Source organism: Anopheles stephensi, chromosome 2, assembly GCF_013141755.1.
Source record: "Anopheles stephensi strain Indian chromosome 2, UCI_ANSTEP_V1.0, whole genome shotgun sequence".
Lineage (NCBI taxonomy): Eukaryota > Metazoa > Arthropoda > Insecta > Diptera > Culicidae > Anopheles > Anopheles stephensi.
In genome coordinates, this window is record NC_050202.1 from 46866857 (window position 1) to 46886019 (window position 19163).

At 44.3% G+C, this 19163-nt stretch overlaps 2 protein-coding genes across 5 annotated transcripts in view; one reads left to right on the forward strand and one right to left on the reverse strand.

Annotated features, from left to right (window-relative positions):
- Window positions 1-19163, reverse strand: part of LOC118506992 — a 20160-nt gene continuing 997 nt past the window's right edge. The window contains exons 1-4 of one of the 4 annotated variants that reach the window (XM_036044869.1): window positions 7439-7507; window positions 597-761; window positions 371-491; window positions 1-295 (exon numbers count right to left, since the gene is read on the reverse strand). In XM_036044869.1, the coding sequence (XP_035900762.1) occupies window positions 19-295; window positions 371-491; window positions 597-630 (432 nt within the window). In that variant the 5' untranslated portion in view covers window positions 631-761; window positions 7439-7507 and the 3' untranslated portion in view covers window positions 1-18. Of the gene's footprint in view, window positions 296-370; window positions 492-596; window positions 762-3879; window positions 4608-7410; window positions 7508-19163 lie in introns of those variants that run through there. The other 3 variants (XM_036044870.1, XM_036044872.1, XM_036044871.1) reach the window with 3 other exon arrangements.
- The window catches only part of LOC118506991, a 27195-nt gene continuing 15976 nt past the window's right edge, over window positions 7945-19163 (forward strand). Inside the window, exons 1-2 of the mRNA XM_036044866.1 lie at window positions 7945-7986; window positions 8382-8790. The gene's annotated coding sequence lies outside the window, so the exon portion shown is untranslated. The remainder of the gene's footprint in view (window positions 7987-8381; window positions 8791-19163) is intronic.

A 19163-nucleotide genomic window follows, 5' to 3' on the forward strand; every position in this document is an offset into this window, starting at 1 on the left:
CTCGGAAATTTAGAACCTTTATTGCTCAGGGGAAGCATGTGGCATGCAAGCAAACAGCGAAAGCGAATCAGTGTTTGATTGAACGGTGTTCACATCGTTTGTTCGGTTCCGGCATATCACACCGTGCAGGATTGTTCTTCTTGGGTGGTCGATTGTCTCAGATTCATTTGTCTGATCCATTGGAGTTTGTGGGGTTAAAACTTCGTAGAAAACAGTTTGTTCATCAACATCGCTTTCCCCCGTCTCAGAACCAGCCCTTGGCGGCAACAATACCTTCAGCGTCTGTAACACTTTACTGCAACGGAATTTCAGAAAGAATGCTTTTAGTAGAAATTTTTATAGAATTACATTCTGCAAACTCATATCTTACTCCAATGTAACTGTCTGTGAGGTGTTGGAGCTTAAATTGAGTATTTTTCGTAGTGAATCCAAAGTTGTGTTTATTTTACCCATACGCCTTCGCTCGCGATTGTTGGCTTTAGCGCGAGTGGCTGAAATACACCAACAAAACCATCAGTGGAATCGCTACTAAGAAGTTGCCCCGTTAGCGACATTTGCATGCAACATATTGCCAGGTGTTGCTCGATGGTACGTACCTTCTCTCGACTGTCTAGGCATCTTGCTGTGCATCACTTGATGTCGCCAGGGATGTGATGAATACAGTACTTATTCGTTGCACCGCGAATATAGCACCTCCAACAGCGTCCTGTAGCCGTCTACACACTTCGTATCCTGTGATCGTCTACACACTTCTTCGATGGCTGCAATAAAAAAAGTAAAGTTGAGTTGCATTCCTAGCCAATTAGCGTTGAGCGGTGAGCACTAACACTTGATTTCAATCCAATTTTTGATTTTGATAGTGCAGGGATTATGTGAAAAATAACAAAATAGAATATATGTAATATATGTAAAGTACTCTAATTTAAACTTCGACTTCACACCTGGGGTTGAAAATCAATTCCAGTAAGAGATAGTTCGCAAGTGAAGCAGGAGTTTTCAACGGAACGTCCGCTTTTATTAGTAATTGGTTAGCAAAACATAGCAAAAGAACACGCACGTTACACACGACACAGCGGAATTCGATCGAACCGGCTTGTAACGAGAGAGCAAAGAATGATGATTGTTGCATCCTGATAAGAACGTAGCCTAACCGTGCGCTCTATGCCGTCTGGGAACTGACAGCATTCGATGTGTAGCGGATATGGCTGTCTCGCTCTAGCGACGATCGGGGATGCGCTTTGAGAGCTCCACGCTTTCGTTTCGCGAGTAAGGATCATGCGGATCCTTACAACACTCTCTGCTCATCACGGTTCCGGTATAGACGTGGCTCGCGCGCGGCCTCATATTTTACTTTTGTTTTAATGTTCGTTTTATTGTGTTTTATGTGAAATAAAAGTAAGTAGTAGTGTACAAACACAAAAATTTTGACAATCAAAAATAAAACTACCAATCCATATGACATTATGGAAAAACAGGACAATCAATATGTCGCTTCCTGTGTCCACAATACTGGATTTTTAAGGATATAACAAGAAAATTCAGTAAACTCTCACACACGTGGTTTTATAGTGGTGAAGCGATAAGAAGCGTTGATGTGTTCGCTACAACGGTCAAGCAGGGAGAGGGTGAGTTCCTCGTTCTGTTCTGTTTGAACAGTTACAGAGTTCCTCCGAGTGAAATTACTATTGCACTAACGTTGTACAGTATTGTCCTGCAATATTGTACCAATTATACCAGTTATAATAGATGCGTTGTTATAACAAATATGTTCGAAGGTTTAATTGAGTCCATCAGCGAGTTTCACTTTTATTCGATATTTGTTGTCATCGGTTTTCCAGACAGCGCTATTGATGTATGGGTCTTGTTCCTATCTATTTTCGGGATCGGAATGAAAATCTAAAGCTGGATGTTGATCGCTTGATGGTCGGCATAGCAACGGGGATTCACGTGTATTGTAGTTGCTGGTTGGTTTCGGTACCACTGTTGACATCGTTCGTTTCAGCTGGGTTACGAATTCTGGAGTAACTTTTCGATCTTCGGTCTGCATAAAAAAAATCAACAGCAAGTCGGATTGGTACGCTGTAAATGAGTTCAGCAATTGTTCTTTCAGAGAAGACCGCATACCTAGGAGGAAAAAAGGCAAAACTTCTGTCCACTTGGAGTCTTGATGGCACGTTGTTGCTGCTTTAAGCTGACGATGTACGCGCTCGATTTGTCCATTGGCTTGTGGATGGTACGGAGTTGTGCGAAGATGTGTTATGCCAAGCATGCTTGTAAGTGCGCGTAGGAGCTCTGACTCGAACTGTCTGCCACAATCGGTGGTAATATTCGTTGGTACACCGAAACGCGCTACCCAACCGTTGATGAATGCTAGTGTCACGGTGTGTGCAGTCATGTTGGGTAGGGGATAAACCTCAGGCCATCTGGTAAACTTGGCGATGATAGTAAGACAATACAGATTACCTTCCGCTGGTGGTTATGCTCCTATAAGGTCCATATGTATGTGTGCAAATCGGCTATCAGGTGTTTTGATTTGCGATATCGGCCTTCGGTTGTGGCGTTGTATTTTGGATTTTTGGCACGGTATGCAATAAGAAACGAATAGTTTACAGCCGCGACGAAGAGAGGGCCAAATGAAACGGTCGGAAACTAAACCAGTGGTGGCGCCGATGCCGGGGTGTGAAGCGCTATGTATTTTTCCGATTATTTGCTTTCTACATTCGTTCGGCACGAAAGGACGGATGGCTTCTGTGGAGACGTCGCAGTAGATAGGCGTATCTGCTAACGGTGATTTAAGGCGTTTAAGAAGAACCGAGGTGTTTGTAGGTGGATTTTCTAAAAAACCTTTAAGCTCAGGATCAGAGTTCTTGCAGTTCAGCTATGTGGTTGTAGTCGATCGTTTCGATTTCGGTGATGGTGATGGTTACGACTCAGCATGTCGGCAACTTTATTCGCGTCGGCCGCTACATGCCAAATATTGGTGGTGAATTCGCTAATGACCAATGCATGTGTTTGAAGCATCCACATCGAGGGAGAGTCTTCCTTCAGGTGAAGGATGTGCAAGCATAGTAGCATTAGCTAAATCTTGTTTGCATCTTTGAAATGCTTCGTTGGTAGCATCGTTCCACTCTAGGACAGTCGTATCATTTCTTATGTTGCCAGAGATCATATCTTGAAGGATACACTGATTTTCTGCTGCGCGCGGGATGAAGCGACGATAGAAATTGATAGCACTCGAAAATCTCGTCAGCTGTTTGGCATTTGTTGGTCTAAGCATATGTAAAATGGCTTGTACTTTGTTAGGTTTCGGTTGTATTCCATCTGCTGTGACTTGGTGTCCGAGAAAATCAACGGATTTTTTACCAATTTGACATTTTGCAGCGTTGCTAACAAGACTGTTTTTCCACCTTCAATCGCTCGAAAACTTCTCGGAGGTGCTGTTTATGTAGCTCAACGTTTTCAGAAGCTATGCATAGGTCGTCTACATATGGGAATACGTAATCAAGATCGCCTAGGATGGTGTGCAAATGCCTTTGAAGGGTTTGTCCTGCATTTCTCAAACCGAATGTCATGTATTTGAATTCGAAGAGTCCAAAAGGAATTGTTATGGCTGTCTTTGGGACATCTTCTGGTGATACGAGAATTTGATGGTATGCTCTTTGCAAATCTATGCATGCAAATATTGTTTTTCCGTGTAAAATGTTTGAGAAATCTTGGATGTGTGATTGGATGTTAGATTCCGATAGTCTCTGCAAGGTCGCACCTTCCCATTTGACTTCCTTACTAAGTGTAACGGGCTGGCCCAGTTGCTTTTAGAGGGTTGGCAAATTCCCTGCACTATCAAAAATTGGAATTCAGCTTTCGCTTCTTTGAGCTTACCGATAGGCAATCGGCGAGGTCGGCAAAATACGGGTGGCCCGTTGGTGATGATTTGGTGGACGGTGTTCGTCTGGGTTGGCTTGTGCTTCATATTTAAAACAGTGATGTCGTTGTATTCGTTAAGCATTGCAGAAAATGGCGAGTTTACATCAAAGGTTGTAATAGCAGGTTCGTTCACTGCATTAATTTTGTCGATTTCTAAACGTGTCGTGTTATCAATGAGCTTGCTTCTGCGGAGGTCAACAAGGAGATCATAATGTTTCAGGAAATCGGCACCTATGATGGGCGAGCTGGATTGGAGTACCGTTCGCGGCGAAAAGCTGATGTGAATGTTTTGGTGAGTTACGCTCCTTTACGGTTGCTGGTATCACAGAAACGACCGCTCCGGTGTCGTTTAGAAATCGATTCGATGCTCTCGGGTCGTGGACGTGTCTCCTTCTTCGCGATGTTGAACTGATGCAATCTGCTCACGTGGGGCTTCCAGGATTTTGTCAGCGGCTTTTGCCTGGTCATCCAGCGTAGCGGTCGGCATAGCAGCGATGATAGTACGTGTTGTGTTGAGCAGGGCTCGTAACCGGTGGCCGATAACAGTGGCCTTCAGTGTTTCGTACTTGTTGCTGTTACTATTAGTTTGGCACTGTGTAATAACCGAATGTACGTATTTCGCACGTGAGCTAAATGCAACGATCACTGTGTTGAATTTATACTTGTCCAATTTGACACTGTTCGCGCTAAAAGAGGCGCTTCGAGGCACATAAACCATGTTTCGATATCGTCCGGGTCAAAAATCGGGGTACCTTATTTTGGCAATCACTGTAGCGTCACTTGCCTCGCGTTTCACGACGGTAGCATCATTTTGTTCTCCAGCGTTTTCGGTCGTCATTTTGTTTCGCACGTGGTCGGATTTCGCACTTCGATGATCGGGCGGTGATCGAACTTTTTATCGGGATGAGAAAAATGCGTTTGGGCACGCGAGCACTGTAAAATCACAAACTCGCGATTTTTACGTATAGTATTGATAACTGTGCTAAGTTCGGCACTTGTTCAGTAGGGCACTTGTTCAGTAGGGCACTTGTTCAATCGGGGTCACCAGTTATGGGTCTTGTTCCTATCTATTTTCGGAATCGGAATGACACCCTAAGGCTGGATGTTGATCGCTTGATGGCCACTTGCATACTGACTTAATTAATTACATTAGGATTAATCGTTAGTACTAGTGTAACTGTTAGTGCTATGTTAGCAGTGTAGTGTAACACGCGTATAGTAGTGTGTAGTGTGTGTCGTAACACGCGCGATGGGTGCGTACGATGTGTGTGCGTAAGACGTAAGAAGAAGGGTTTACACGTCTTCACCACAGATTCATCAGGATTCTGGTGTACCGTACCGTAGGGCATTTGATTGCACCTAGCACTTTTACCGGGCAGTCGTAATATCAAACGTGTAAAAAACTAGTACAAACTAGAATTGGATTAGTTGATATTTTTACAGCCTGGGTAAAAAGCTACGTGCATGCAAATGCTGCGTGGTACCTGCTCGGTACACCAGCTTTTAAATGAATCAATGTAGCTATCAGGCAAATCGAGGCCAACATTCGATTAAAATTACAACTTGCCGATACGACATCTCGCTGAAAGTGCTTGTTAGTTTCTCGAAGCCCCTGTATTCGATCTAAATTGTTGCCCGAGATGAGTTGAGTATCGAGATTTTTGCATATCTGCCAGGTTCTCATAACGCAGTCTCAAATCGAAAAAAAAGGTACAAACATTGAATGGAATTTAAAAGTGTACCACTTGAAATCACCCGTGATCCGCGGCCTGTCAGTCTTCTAGGTGGCGTTGGAATTTAATCTCTTGCATTTCATTCATAAAAAATCGTCCCATGGCCATGCGGAGATTCCGCAAATAGCGTGTTGCGATTGTATCACTGTATGCGAGTCGAATGATACCGCTCTAGCACACTCGCCGTTTACCGCTCCTCGTAGAAAGGAGTGAAACCGACTAAGCGCTGCGCGTCGTTCACACACCGCAAGAGATGTGACGGTTTTTCACCGTTCGATTATGCTTCGATCGGCCCACATCACCACGAACACAAATTTATCACTTATCAATTTTATGAATTATTTTCTGCATCATTATCAGTTCCTATGGCAGTCGAGCCCTCCAACGATCGTATCGTACGGTTACAGTCTAGTTCCAGAAACAAGACGTTTGCCGCAGCAAACACGGAGTGTAAAACACTACACGTTTTTGGCGCCAAACCCAAACCAAACACACACACGCAAACAATTCTTCTACACAAAACACTGCACAAGTTTGCAGTGTTGCATCACGGAACCAGTCAAAATTCGAACTCCTGAATATACGTTCACACGCGTTCGAGCGTGTTCGCAAGAGAGAACAAACCTGCGGATTACGTTAGCGAGCTCGCGTAGACTCGGGCGCTCGGTTGGTGGCGAGATTTTCGACACATACATACACAACTATGACGCACTGCAACAGGTCGTTTTTCGCTAGCTCTTTTTATCATTTTATGATAAATTTTTGATTTTTTTTTAATCTATTTTCGACATAATGTCCCGCGAAGCGTTTTCGCCCGTTTCAATGAGTAATTGAGTGCGGAAAGGGTGGAATGTTGAACGTTCTTGGCCGAAGCCGGCAAGACGTCAGCTGACGATTTTACAGGGTTATAAAACTTTACTTCATACACATTTAAAATTAAATTAAAATATAAACATTACTGCATACACATGTTTTTAAATAATCAAACTCGATCCTTTACTAAAAATATAAACTAAAGTCTGAATAGATGAACCCCCACCCCCCCCCCCCCCCCCACCCCCACTCACAGGCACTCATTTTTGCAACTGCGTCACGTTAAATTTAGGTAAAAGTTAAGCAAAAATCTGAAAAATTGGTGTTAAAAATAATTTATGAACATGAAAAATAATAAATAAATAAATAATTATAATAAAAAGTTTGAAAAAGATACCCTTTTGCGTAACTCAGTAGCAAAAAGTGAGTGCCGTGAGTTGGGGGGAGGGGGTCATCTAATCAGACTTTAGCCAAAATATGTGCCGTAAGAAACCGAGTTAGTTTATTTTTTATTCATAAAGAACGGCCTGGCCGTATTGCTAACCGAGTTAGTTCGGCGTGTCAAAAAATATAAGCAGCCAGTCTACACTGAAGCGTAAAATCCTATAAAATCGTCAGCTGACGTCTTCCCGGCTCCGACCAAGAACGTTAAATATTCCACGCTTTCCACTCTCAATAATCCATTGAAACGGGCTTAGGCGATATGATTCCATCGCCAGGGACACTGTTGACAACACAAACAAACACGCCTTTTAACAGACTAACACACTGATTGTACCTAGACACGCCGTGAAGATCTACCATCATTCACTCACATTTAAACTTAACAGCCTAATGCACTTTGCTCTATACTTCACTATTTTCACTGAATACATACTTGAATAACGATCACTAAACTAGACTTGTCAACAGTTACTACTGCTACATTAACGAAACCTACCTTTTGGCTAAAACTGAATTATACTTACCGTCTTTTCCGCTCCAGCACGATACCGGGAACTGTGCTGCTGACGATGGGCTGTCTGCTCAGCTTTGCCCTGGGAGCGGGACTGGGTCGATTCTGAGGCGCATGTTCATCTAGCGATGGATAGCTGAGCAGAACGTACAGCGCACAGAGGAATGCACATAGATGCTAATGTTTTGTGAACTGAAAGTTTTTAATTGTTTTATTGAAAATATTATATAGTTTTTTTACAATTTTTTATTATAAAAATGTTACCAAAAAAAAAATAGTTCCATAACAGTTACACTATAAACTCGATATGGATTACTGGAAACAATTCAATTTACACGAAAATTCAATTGACGCGGTTGGGGTTCGATCCTGATCAATCGCGTGTGTCGGGGAGCACCTGTACAACGCAGCACATGTAAGGGCGTTCCTCTGTGCGCTGTACGTTCTGCTCAGCTATCAATCGCTAGATGAACATGCGCGTCCCGCTGCCAGGGTAAAGCTGAGACGTCAGCCCATAGTCTGGAGCACAGTTCCTGATACCGTTCAGGAGCGGAAAAGATGGTAAGTATAATTCAGTTGAAGCCAAAAGATAAGTTTCGTTAGTGTAGCAGTAGTGAGTGTTGACAAGTGTAGTTTAGTGATCGTTATTCAAGTATGTGTTCAGTGAAAATAGTGAGTGAATGATGGTAGATCTTCCCGGCGTATCTAGGTACAATCAGTGTGTTAGTCTGTTAAAAGGCGTGTTTGTTTGTGTTGTCAACAGTGTCCCTGCGATGGAAACTGCTACAAAAGTTCCGATCTGTCGCAGAAACACGTAGACATGTGTTCAAGGCATCGCCTGAGAAGCGTAGTGTAGATAATAAGTAAAGTGGTGGTTGTGTGTTTAATAAACCATATTGCAGCGTTCACTGACTGTTGGACCTTATGTTATGGTTTAAATGTGGACTCTCCTACAGGACGCATCCAGCGATCGTCATTCAACCTCGTTCTGTCGATGAGATTTTCCCGGCAATGTTGCAATTGGATCATCATATACAGCAGTTACCCGCAAAAGTGGACCAGCGTTTGCAGCCAGCGGCATCACATCAGTAGCTACCGGCCAGGAAATTTACCAAAACTAAACCAGTAATGCCAGCATCAGCTGCCCATTCATGTGCTGTTCGATCATGGAAGTATCAAATAGTCAGCTGACGTTTTCCCGGCTCCGACCAAGAGCGTTCAACATCCCGCTCTTTCGGTCAGCTTGTGCGTCCGTCGTAGTTAGTAATCCATTGAAACAGGCGAAAACAAATCGCACGATATCATCCCATGATACGAAAAAGAACAAACGCAAAACGACCTGTTGACGCGTGTCATACTTGTAATGTGAGTAAAAGAGTCGAGAAGCTTTTTGTAGATTTGACAGAGCACCATTTTAGTCGAGATATTATTGAAAAACGACCTGTTGCAGTATAAAAATTAAATTTCTCTATAAATGCACGCTAACGCAATCCGCAGGCTTGTTCCCTCTTGCGTACACGCTCACTGCGCAGTCAGTTGTTAGCAGCACCGCGTGTGAACGTGTGTTCAGGAGTTCGAATTTTGACTGTTTCCGTGATGCAAATCGTGCAAACTCGTGCAGTGTTTTGTGTAGAAGAATTGTTTGCGTGTGTGTGTTTGGCTTGGGTTTGGCGCCAAAAACGTGTAGTGTTTCTACACTCCGTGTTTGCTGCGGCAAACGTCTTGTTTCTGGAACTAGACTGTAACCGTACGATACGATCGTTGGAGGGCTCGACTGCCATAGGAACTGATAATGATGCAGAAAATAATTCATAAAATTGATAAGTGATAAAGTGGTAAATTTGTGTTCGTGGTGATGTGGGCCGATCGAAGCATAATCGAACGGTGAAAAATCGTCACATCTCTTGGGGGGTGTGAACGACGCGCAGCGCTTAGTCGGTTTCACTCCTTTCTACGAGGAGCGGTAAACGGCGGGTGTGCTAGAGCGGTATCATTCGAATCGCACACGATGATACAATCGCAACTCGCTATTTGCGGAATCTCCGCATGGCCATGGGACGATTTTTTATGAATGAAATGCAAGAGATAAAATTCCAACGCCACCTAGAAGACTGACAGGCCGCGGATCACGGGTGATTTCAAGTGGTACACTTTTAAATTCCATTCAATGTTTGTACCTGTTTTTTCGATTTGAGACTGCGTTATGAGAACCTGGCAGATATGCAAAAATCTCGATACGCAACTCATCTCCGGCAACAATTTAGATCGAATACAGGGGCTTCGAGAAACTAACAAGCACTTTCAGCGAGATGTCGTATCGGCAAGTTGTAATTTTAATCGAATGTTGGCCTCGATTTGCCTGATAGCTATATTGATTCATCCAAATGCTGGTGTCCCGAGCAGGTACCACGCAACATTTGCATGCACGTAGCTTTTTACCCAGGCTGTAAAAATATCAACAAGTGCCAATTTCGATTTTTGTCGACTCGGTGCTGCTAATCCAATTCTAGTTTGTACTAGTTTTTTTACACGTTTGATATTACGACTGCCCGGTAAAAGTGCTACGTGCAATAAAATGCCCTGCGGTACTTAGTATACACCATCATCCGGATCAATCAAAAGCGCTGTCTGGAAAATCGATGACAAAAAATATCGAATGAAAGTGAAACTTCTTCGAATATATAAGTTATTACAACGTATCTGGTATAAATGGTATAATTGGTACAATATTGCAGGACAATACTGTACAATCGTAGCGTAAAGACGATATACACAGGGTGTTTGAGATAAATTTGACAGTTTCTGAGGGAAAAGGAAAGGAATTTTTATCAAATTTATGTTAAATATTAAAAAAAAGATTCTACAAAGTTTAGCTTACCATGTTTGCCGCATTTTTTATTCGAAGTACCCCCCCTCCTCGTCGATGGCCGCCTGCACCCGCTTCCGGAACCGCGCGCAAGCCCTGATAACCATGTCTCTGGGGATGGCCGCAAACACGGCCTTCGGGAGAAACTTCGTCTGCGGCACACGGGGCACATCAGCAGCACAGTAAGCGAGCCAGCGGTTGTTCTGTACGTTTTGCTTCTGATCTTGACAAAAATTTCTTCTCGTCAGAGAAGAACCACAACGTGCCTGGCTGCGCCGGGTGCTTTAGCCTGCTCAGCAAGCGCTTAGCGTTGGCAAGCCGCTCTTCGCATGTTTTTGCTGTTATGAGCTGTCCCTTACGTCGCTTGTACGACGCATACCGCAGGTCCTCATTTAACGCCACCTTGACGGTGCTCGGGGCCACGCCAATGTCTCACGCCAGGTGAAACTTTTGCCGGATTTAATTTCAGATTGTTTTTTCTAAGTCTTTTAAAAACTTTCCTTAAGTTCGTCAGGTGATGGTTTTCTGAACATCCTATTACCACAATGTCGTCTACATATACAAATGCACATTCTGGGGATAAGCCTGTCATTGCCATTGTCATCATCCTTTGGAAACTGTGTAGGCGAAATATTATATTCTGGTGGTGTATTTCCTACCACCGTCTTTGCTTTTCCTGTCAATTTTGACACAATTATTGATATCGCGGTCTGCGCGTTTTGCTCATTAACGGTGGTTTTCAAGGCCGTTAACGCAGCAATGATATTGTCTGCTTCTTTTTCGTTGCCGTCATACCGAGGTACGACTGCCGACGCTAGTTTCAACATTTCTGCCGGAGACGTCATGGTTATTTCTGTGGTGTGCCTACTGTTGTGGATTTGCAATAAAATTACTATTTCCGTATGGAGCTGTCTGCTCTCTTTTATATATTTAGTTAATGTGCTATCGTCGAGCCTGTCTTCTGCCTTTAGTAGTTCCTGCTGTAGTCCCGCGTAATTCTCTTCTGCTTGATAAGTTAACTGGACTAGCTGGCATGTGCGAAATTGCTTGGTGATATCTTGCAATTTTCTTTGTATATCGGATAAGATTTGCAACTTTTCCTTGATTTTTGCCATCTAATATGGACTTTTCGGATCGGACAGTCTGCCTCCAGCTTCCGTAGCGAGAGGATGTGTATCGCTTGGAAGCGTCGATACGATTTTTTTGCGAAAGGCAGATAGTGGTCCTTGTTCTCGAGTGCGATTGCGTAGTATTGCGTTCAAATTATTTGCAGTAAAATTATTTTCTTAAATCATCGTGTGATCGTAACCAATGCGATATGCCAATACGATATTTAACTCTCTAGTGAGTTAAAACGAGGCGAGTGAGTAAAAACAAGGTGAATGAGTAAAAACGAGGTGAGTGAGTTAAAACGAGGAGAGTGAGTAAAAACAAGGAGAGTGAGTAAAAACGAGGTGAGTGAGTAAAAACGAGGTGAGTGAGTTAAAACAAGGTGAGTGAGTTAAAATGAGGTGAGTGAGTGGTTAGTCGGCACGGAGAGTTAAATCACCAATGAGTTATTTAACTCATGAGTGAGTTAAAACGCAGTGAGTGAGTGGCTAGTCGGCAGGGAGAGTTAAATCATAGGTGAGTTGAAATAACTCTTCGTGATGATTTAAATCATCTAAGATCAGCTAAGAATCAGTTAAGATTTAAGTCATTCACTCATTCAGATTCAGTTTGCACATCACTATTGCGTAGGCAACGTAATTACTCGTGGCGCGCTAATCGGTGTCTCCGTCATTCTCCGATATTCACTCGGAATTTGTGTGCTCGATCGACTGGCGCTAAGCCCAGTTCGACGTTTGTGTCTAGTGTTGTGACTGTGTGTACCCGTTGATCGTTGCGATAAGCAAGCGTATCAACGCAGCGTGGTCGCATCGATCGACGTTCCTAGCCAGTGGGGTAGAGCAGGATGATTCCGAGTCGGATCGGGAGCTTGGGTCTAGCAGGGAGGTTAAGCGTAAGCCAGGACGCCCTAAGGCCCCCCCAGCCACGAAAAAAGTGGCCCTGGATGAGAGGCCTTCAACATCGAAGGCCTCGAGTAGTGCCCCGCCGGCAAGCAATGCCCCGCTGACGCTTAACAGCGAGCCGTTATCGGAGCATCGAGCACGTGCTTACCCGCCGTCATGGGAGGGAAAGCCGTTTGTTTTTTTCATGCCGCGATCAAAACAGCTCGATGTAAGGACGATCGCGGCACAGCTGTTTAAGAAATACCCGGGCGTTGCCGATGTTTTTCGGATGCGCTCTAATAAGATCAGGGTTACCGCAAAGGACCGGGCTCAAGCCAACGTCATTGCGGCTGATCCAGATTTTACGGAGCACAACCGGGTTTATATCCCCGGTAGTCTGGTTGAAGTGACCGGCGTAATCGAGGATTTCGATTACCCGGAGGAGGATATTTTGAAATTTGGGGTTGGTGCATTTCTAGCACCAGATACCCCAAGGGTTAAAGTGCTTGAGGCAAAAAAGCTTTTTGCCTCATGCAAAAATGAGAAAAAATACATCCCGACCTCCTCCCTCCGGATTACGTTTGAGGGAACGGTACTTCCGCAGGCCCTCATCCTTGAAGGCCTCCGGATACCCATTGACCGGCCATACGTGCCAAGGGTGGCTACCTGCTCGAAGTGCAGCCGGATTGGACACGCCGATCCGTTCTGCACTCGCAAGACTTGCTGCGGGAAATGCAGAGGTGCGCATTCTACTGAGGAGTGCAAAGCTCCGTCCCAAAAATGCTCGCATTGTCGGGAGGAGTGGCATGAGGTAGTATTGTGCCCAGTGTATCGAAAACTCCAGAGGGAACAGACCAAAACGATAGCCGAGCGGGCACGCGGCTCTTACAGCGACGCCCTAAAAGGAGCGATCGCGTCGAACCCTTTTGCAGTGCTAGATAACACAGCTGCAAATGGCGAGGCCAACACGACTGCGCTCGAACAGGTGCCATTGAGATCGGCAAAAGTACTAAGAGTGCCTTACAAAAAGGTACAAAGAAAGGTACTTAAGTTTAAAAACAAACCTTTGGCACCACAGCGCCACGCTAAAATTTCCCCAACCGTCCCGAAACGCGACGCTGAGCCCAAAACTCCCGCCCCACAAATTGCCAGGAAGCAGCCCAAGAAGAAGCGATCTTCTCGGACCGAAGCCCCGGTGGAAAGCCTGGCTTTTCCGACGGAGCCCATGAGCTTCCCGAGAACTCCCACCCCGTCTCTTTCCGAGATCCTTGAGTCCCTCCTTTTGACCCTTAACCTCCCGCAGCATCTGCACATGATCGCAACTTGGGCCCTTCCTTTCCTGAAGGGGTTGATCAAACAGTGGCTGGCTCAATGGCCATGCTTAAGTATGATGGTCCGTTTGGATGATTAATGGCTCCTACGGCTACTATCATACAGTGGAACTGTAGGAGTTTGCTTGGCAAGCTAAACTCCTTTAAAGCATTAGTGGGCGAACACAACTGTGATGTGTTTGCCCTCTGTGAAACTTGGCTATCGGATGAAATTAAATTTACCTTCCCGGGATATAATATAATCCGTGAAGATCGCGTTACTAGGGGTGGGGGGGTACTGATTGGTGTTCGAAAGAGTCACACTTTCACCAAAATACCCACCCCTAGACAAGAAATGATAGAAACTATCGCAGTTAAGGCAAAACTGGGCGTTCTTCACGTGACAATTGCATCCATCTATATCCCCCCGATAGCCAATAATGAAAAGGAAAAAATTAAAAAGTTCAAAGAGGATCTTGGAAATTTAGCAGTGGTCTTGCCTGGACCGCTTTTGATCCTGGGAGACTTTAACTCCCATGGTACAGACTGGGGGTGCGACAAGGATGACATTCGCACTCGTATCATCCGAGATTTCTGCGACAGATTTGGGTTTTCGATTCTAAACTCAGGAGAGGCAACTACGATGCAGACACCTCTAAGTAGGGCGAGTGCACTGGACCTGTCTCTATGTCCATCAGCAATGGCCCTGGATTTTAGTTGGAAGGTGATCCAGGACCCTATCGGCAGTGACCACTTGCCGATAGAAATTTCCTACATCAAGGGAGGATGTCCAGTAGAAGGAATCCCCGTTAAATGTGACTTAACGAGGAACATCGACTGGACGAGATACGGCGAATTAATAGCCGCTTCGGTTTCTCTTGACTTGGAAGATTTATCTCCTGTCAAGGAGTACGAAAAACTTGTGTCAGTAATTAACAAGTGCGCCCTTGAGGCCCAAACAAGGCGCTCCCACCAAGCAAGGACATTTAAAAAAAACTCCCACTCCTTGGTGGGACAAGGATTGCCAAGCGGCTTTTACCAAGAGGCGTGAGGCATTTAAAGCCTTCCGGGACACAAGCTCGAGGTCCTTATATGAAAAATATAAAGGACTGGAGAGAACGTGCAAAAACCTGTTGAAGGCGAAGAAAAAGGGTTATTGGCGTAGATACGTCAATAATCTAGACCCTGCCACTTCACTTAATTCGCTTTGGAGAATGGCTAGAAGGATGCAAAACAGCAACAACATCAATGAGAGCGAAAGCTTTTCTGGCGAGTGTCTGTATGAATTTGCCCACAAGCTTTGTCCCGATCTCGTTCCTGCGCAAAGCTTTACACAACATGTGCCTGGTAGTGACCCTAGGATGGATTCACCGTTCACAATGGTAGAGCTATCACTTGCTCTCCTATCAAGCAAAAATTCCTCCCCGGGTCTGGATCAGATTGGTAGCAAATTGCTTCAAAATCTTCCCGACATAGGGAGGAAACGTCTGTTACGTATCTTCAACAATATGTTGGAGGTCAACAGCGTCCCGCAAGAGTGGAGAGAAGTGAAAGTTGTCACTATCTTGAAGCCTGGCAAACCGCCATCAAGACACGATTCGTATCGGCCAATATCGTTACTGTCGTGTCTGAGGAAACTCCTTGAAAGGATGATTCTTTTCCGGTTAGAAGAATGGTTGGAATCAAATAACCTTCTCTCAAATACCCAGTTTGGTTTTCGTTAAGCCAGGGGTTATAATGACTGCTTAGCCCTTCTGGATACAGAAATAGAGCTTGCTCGAGCACGCAGAACATGGGGTCTATTTTCCTGGATATACAGGGGGCATTTGACTCAGTATCACCATACAAGCTGAGTCAAAAATTAGAAAATGTGAGGCTGGGTCCAAAGTTGAACAACTTTCTGTTCAACCTTTTGTCGGAAAAAGCTATGAGTTGCAGCATTAGACAATTGGCTGACGACGGCGTCATATCTTTTGCAAGCAGGCTGGCTTTACAAACCACTTTGGACAACCTTGCCGAGTGGTCTGAAAACCTTGGTATCAAGTTCTCTGCAACGAAAACTGAGATGGTAGTCTTTTCTCCTTTTAGCGACACGACAAAAAACAGGGAGAAAAGACTATTTGACCCGAAAATTGATGTCTTTTTGTACGGTGAAAAGATATCAACTACCGACAATTTTCGATACCTTGGTGTTTGGTTCAATTCAAGGCTAAACTGGAGTACACACATCACCCATCTGGTGCAAAAATGCAGTAAAAGAATCAACTTTCTAAGGACAGTCACAGGATTCTGGTGGGGCGCACATCCATTAGACGTCCTACGACTGTATCAGACAACGGTACTATCCGTGTTGGAATATGGCAGCATATGTTTCCATTGGGCATCCAACACGCATATCCTCAAACTAGAGAGGCTACAGTATCGTTGTCTTAGACTCGCACTAGGGAGCATGAAATCCACACACAACATGTCCCTAGAAGTGATGACCGGAGTGATGCCGCTAAAACTTCGTTTTGAAATGCTGTCGCTTCGCCTTCTAGTCCGTTCTTCAGTATCAAATCCCTTGATCGAAGAAAATTTTAAAGCACTTCTAGAGACAGGTTCTAAAAGCAAAATCTTGAAGATCTATGAAGATTTTGTTGCCCTACAAGTGCATCCTAGCGCTCCACAGGCATTAAACCGTGCTGCCCTTCCTGAGACCTACAGTTCCCTTTTAACAACAGATTCCTCGTTGCACGAGGAAATTAAGACCATACCGAATGATCTTCGCCCGATGGTAGTTCCGGGCATTTTCAAGGATAAGTATGGCCATTTAGACCAAAGTAGCCAGTATTATACTGATGGATCATCCTCTAAGGAAGGCACCGGCTTCGGCGTTTTTAGTGAGTCCGCCGAAGCATTTTTCAAATTGCGGGAGCCGTGTAGTGTCTACACCGCAGAACTAGCCGCAATCTTGTACGCACTATTGATTATAGCAGCGAGACCTTCGGATCAGTACTTCATTTTTACAGATAGCCTTAGCGCTATCGAAGCACTACGATCCCCGAAGGCTGTTAAGAGTCAGGATTTCCTTGTCATTAAAATCATAGAATTGCTTGGCTCCATGTTCGACAAGGCGTTCAGGATTTCGCTAATTTGGGTACCTTCTCATTGTGGAATTCCCGGCAACGAGAAGGCAGACTCACTGGCCAAAACAGGCGTCCAACAAGGCGCATTTTACGACCGTCCGATCTCGGCCCGAGAGTTTCTTCGCCTACCACAGCAACTTTTCCTGTCTCGCTGGCAGAGCATGTGGGAGGCGGACGATCTCGGGCGATTCCTTTTCTCGATCTCTCCGCAAGTGTCCCTGCGGCCTTGGTTCGGTGGGCTCTCTGTAGACCGGGCGTTCATACGCATGATGTCTCGACTTATGTCGAATCATTTCGCGTTGAATGCTCATCTGCAGCGTATAACTCTGGCTCAGACAAAGGTGTGTGGCTGCGGTGACGGATTTCACGATTTGGATCACCTTCTGTGGTCCTGCGTGGAGTTTGAAACCGCAAGACCCTCCTTGTTGGGCGCAGTCGAGAGCATCGGCAGACGACCGGGCATAGAAATTAGAGAAGTGCTGGCGACCAGAGACCTCGCATACATGAGGCTCATCTACCAATTCGCCAGAGACAACGGCCTTATCCTTTGATTCCGCATCCCCATTATCCTACCAAACCATATCCGCGATTCCTTTTTTGTTATTCGTTGTGTTGTCTTTGTCGTAAGTGTTAAGTGTTTTTTTTTTTTTTTTGTAGTGCCACGGGTGATCCGTTGACAAAGCAACAGCATCCGGGGTCAAAGTCGGCACTGTCGTAAGAAGGGAGGCAGAATTTTCTGTAACAGTGTTCTTCATCTCTGTCTAGCCTTGATGGGGCGAGCCCGGCGTGGCTGGCGTTGGGTTCGGAGGTGGTCGGCGGGTTCAACCCCGTAATTAGCAGAGACCCTGCTGATACGGGATGGAACTCGCCGATAGCTTCTGAGTTCGGTGCTGGCTTGATCGAGCTTGGGCTATCACTGCTGGGCAGTTTGAGGAACACTGTGCGCAGGTAAATGTTTGTACTGTACATATTACTGTTTTCTTTTTGTTTTGTAACAGTCTAGATCCGCTACACGGAAGGATGTTCCGTTCCACACACCACACTACCACCAACACAGCAACAGAAAGCAATAGACCCGGACCAAATCATCAATACAACCTCCACAATAGACATGAACAACCACACTGCAATCTCCACACACCGACAACCGAGCATGCCCGGGATAACAGGGAGGAAATGCCTTGTTAATATTTGTGAATTTGTAATCGTCAACACATGCGGTGTTGACAATACGGCGTCATGCCGTAATACTGGAATTATAAATAAATAAATCTGTAGTTATTTTCATTACACAATTTTCAAAAGAAATATCAGCCTTTATTTTTTCTAAAACGTCTGTGCCAATTCTTCCTTAAAAAAAGGATGAAAATCATGAATAAAAAACTGATAAGCTTCCTCACATTTTGGAGCAAAAAATGCAATATCTATTGCATACTTAGTGTTAAAACTTCCGCTAACAGATTTTATGTTATAGTTTGTCACCTCGTATGGTTTAGATAGTTTATAACTCGAGGCAAGTTTATTTGAAATAAAACTGATATTCGATCCACTATCGATCAAAAATGGGTAATCTCCCGTCACGGTGGGCAAATTGATATATGGGAGGAATCGGTTCACCAATTTGCGTTCCATTCGAAAAAATTAAGCTCTGTAGATTGATTGTTTTCCGAAGTTTTGTAGGACAAATTATCGCGAATGTCTGTTCGGCAATATGTCTCATCAAGCGGTTTTGAACCCACTACATATTCAAGAGGAGCAGCGGTGCGACATGTTGAAACTTCTTGAACTTCACCATCAACACCATAAGCTTGTCTATTAATTGAAGACGATGCTCGGGGGCGTTTAGCGTTAAAATGTGGTTTGTTATTTGCTTGAAAAAAAGGGTCAACTTCCATAAGAACTGGCTTGTTATTTGTATTTTGTTGCATTACATTGTAACCTGGATGATAATGCCTAAACATATTTCGTTGTGGATTTACACTTCTCATAGAAAAACGGTTATAATTGTGGGGAAAGTTTCTCGGTTGGGTCATTGGCCTATCTTGATTCATTTGGGGGATAAAATTTGAGCTATTAAATTGTTGCCTATTTATGTTAGGTCGATTTTGTGGAATCTGTTAATCCCTTGGTTTAGGAATGTAATTGTTAGGTTTATCGTGGAATGGCGTGGATCTCATATCCATGTTATAAAATTCTAAACAGTAATTATAAGCAGAACTCAAACTGTTCGGGTTATAATTTTTCAACAAGAAGCTTAATGGTTTCTCTAAGCCTCGGATAAAGCTGTCCAAAGCTTTTTCCCTAAAATAACTTATATGTGCTTCATGATTGGAAACGTATTTTGGGTCAGACTGAATTTGCATTACTATTGCCGTTTGTAAATCATTTACTCGGCTGAAATAATAGCTGAGTGATTCAGACTGTCGTTTTTTAATTATTGATA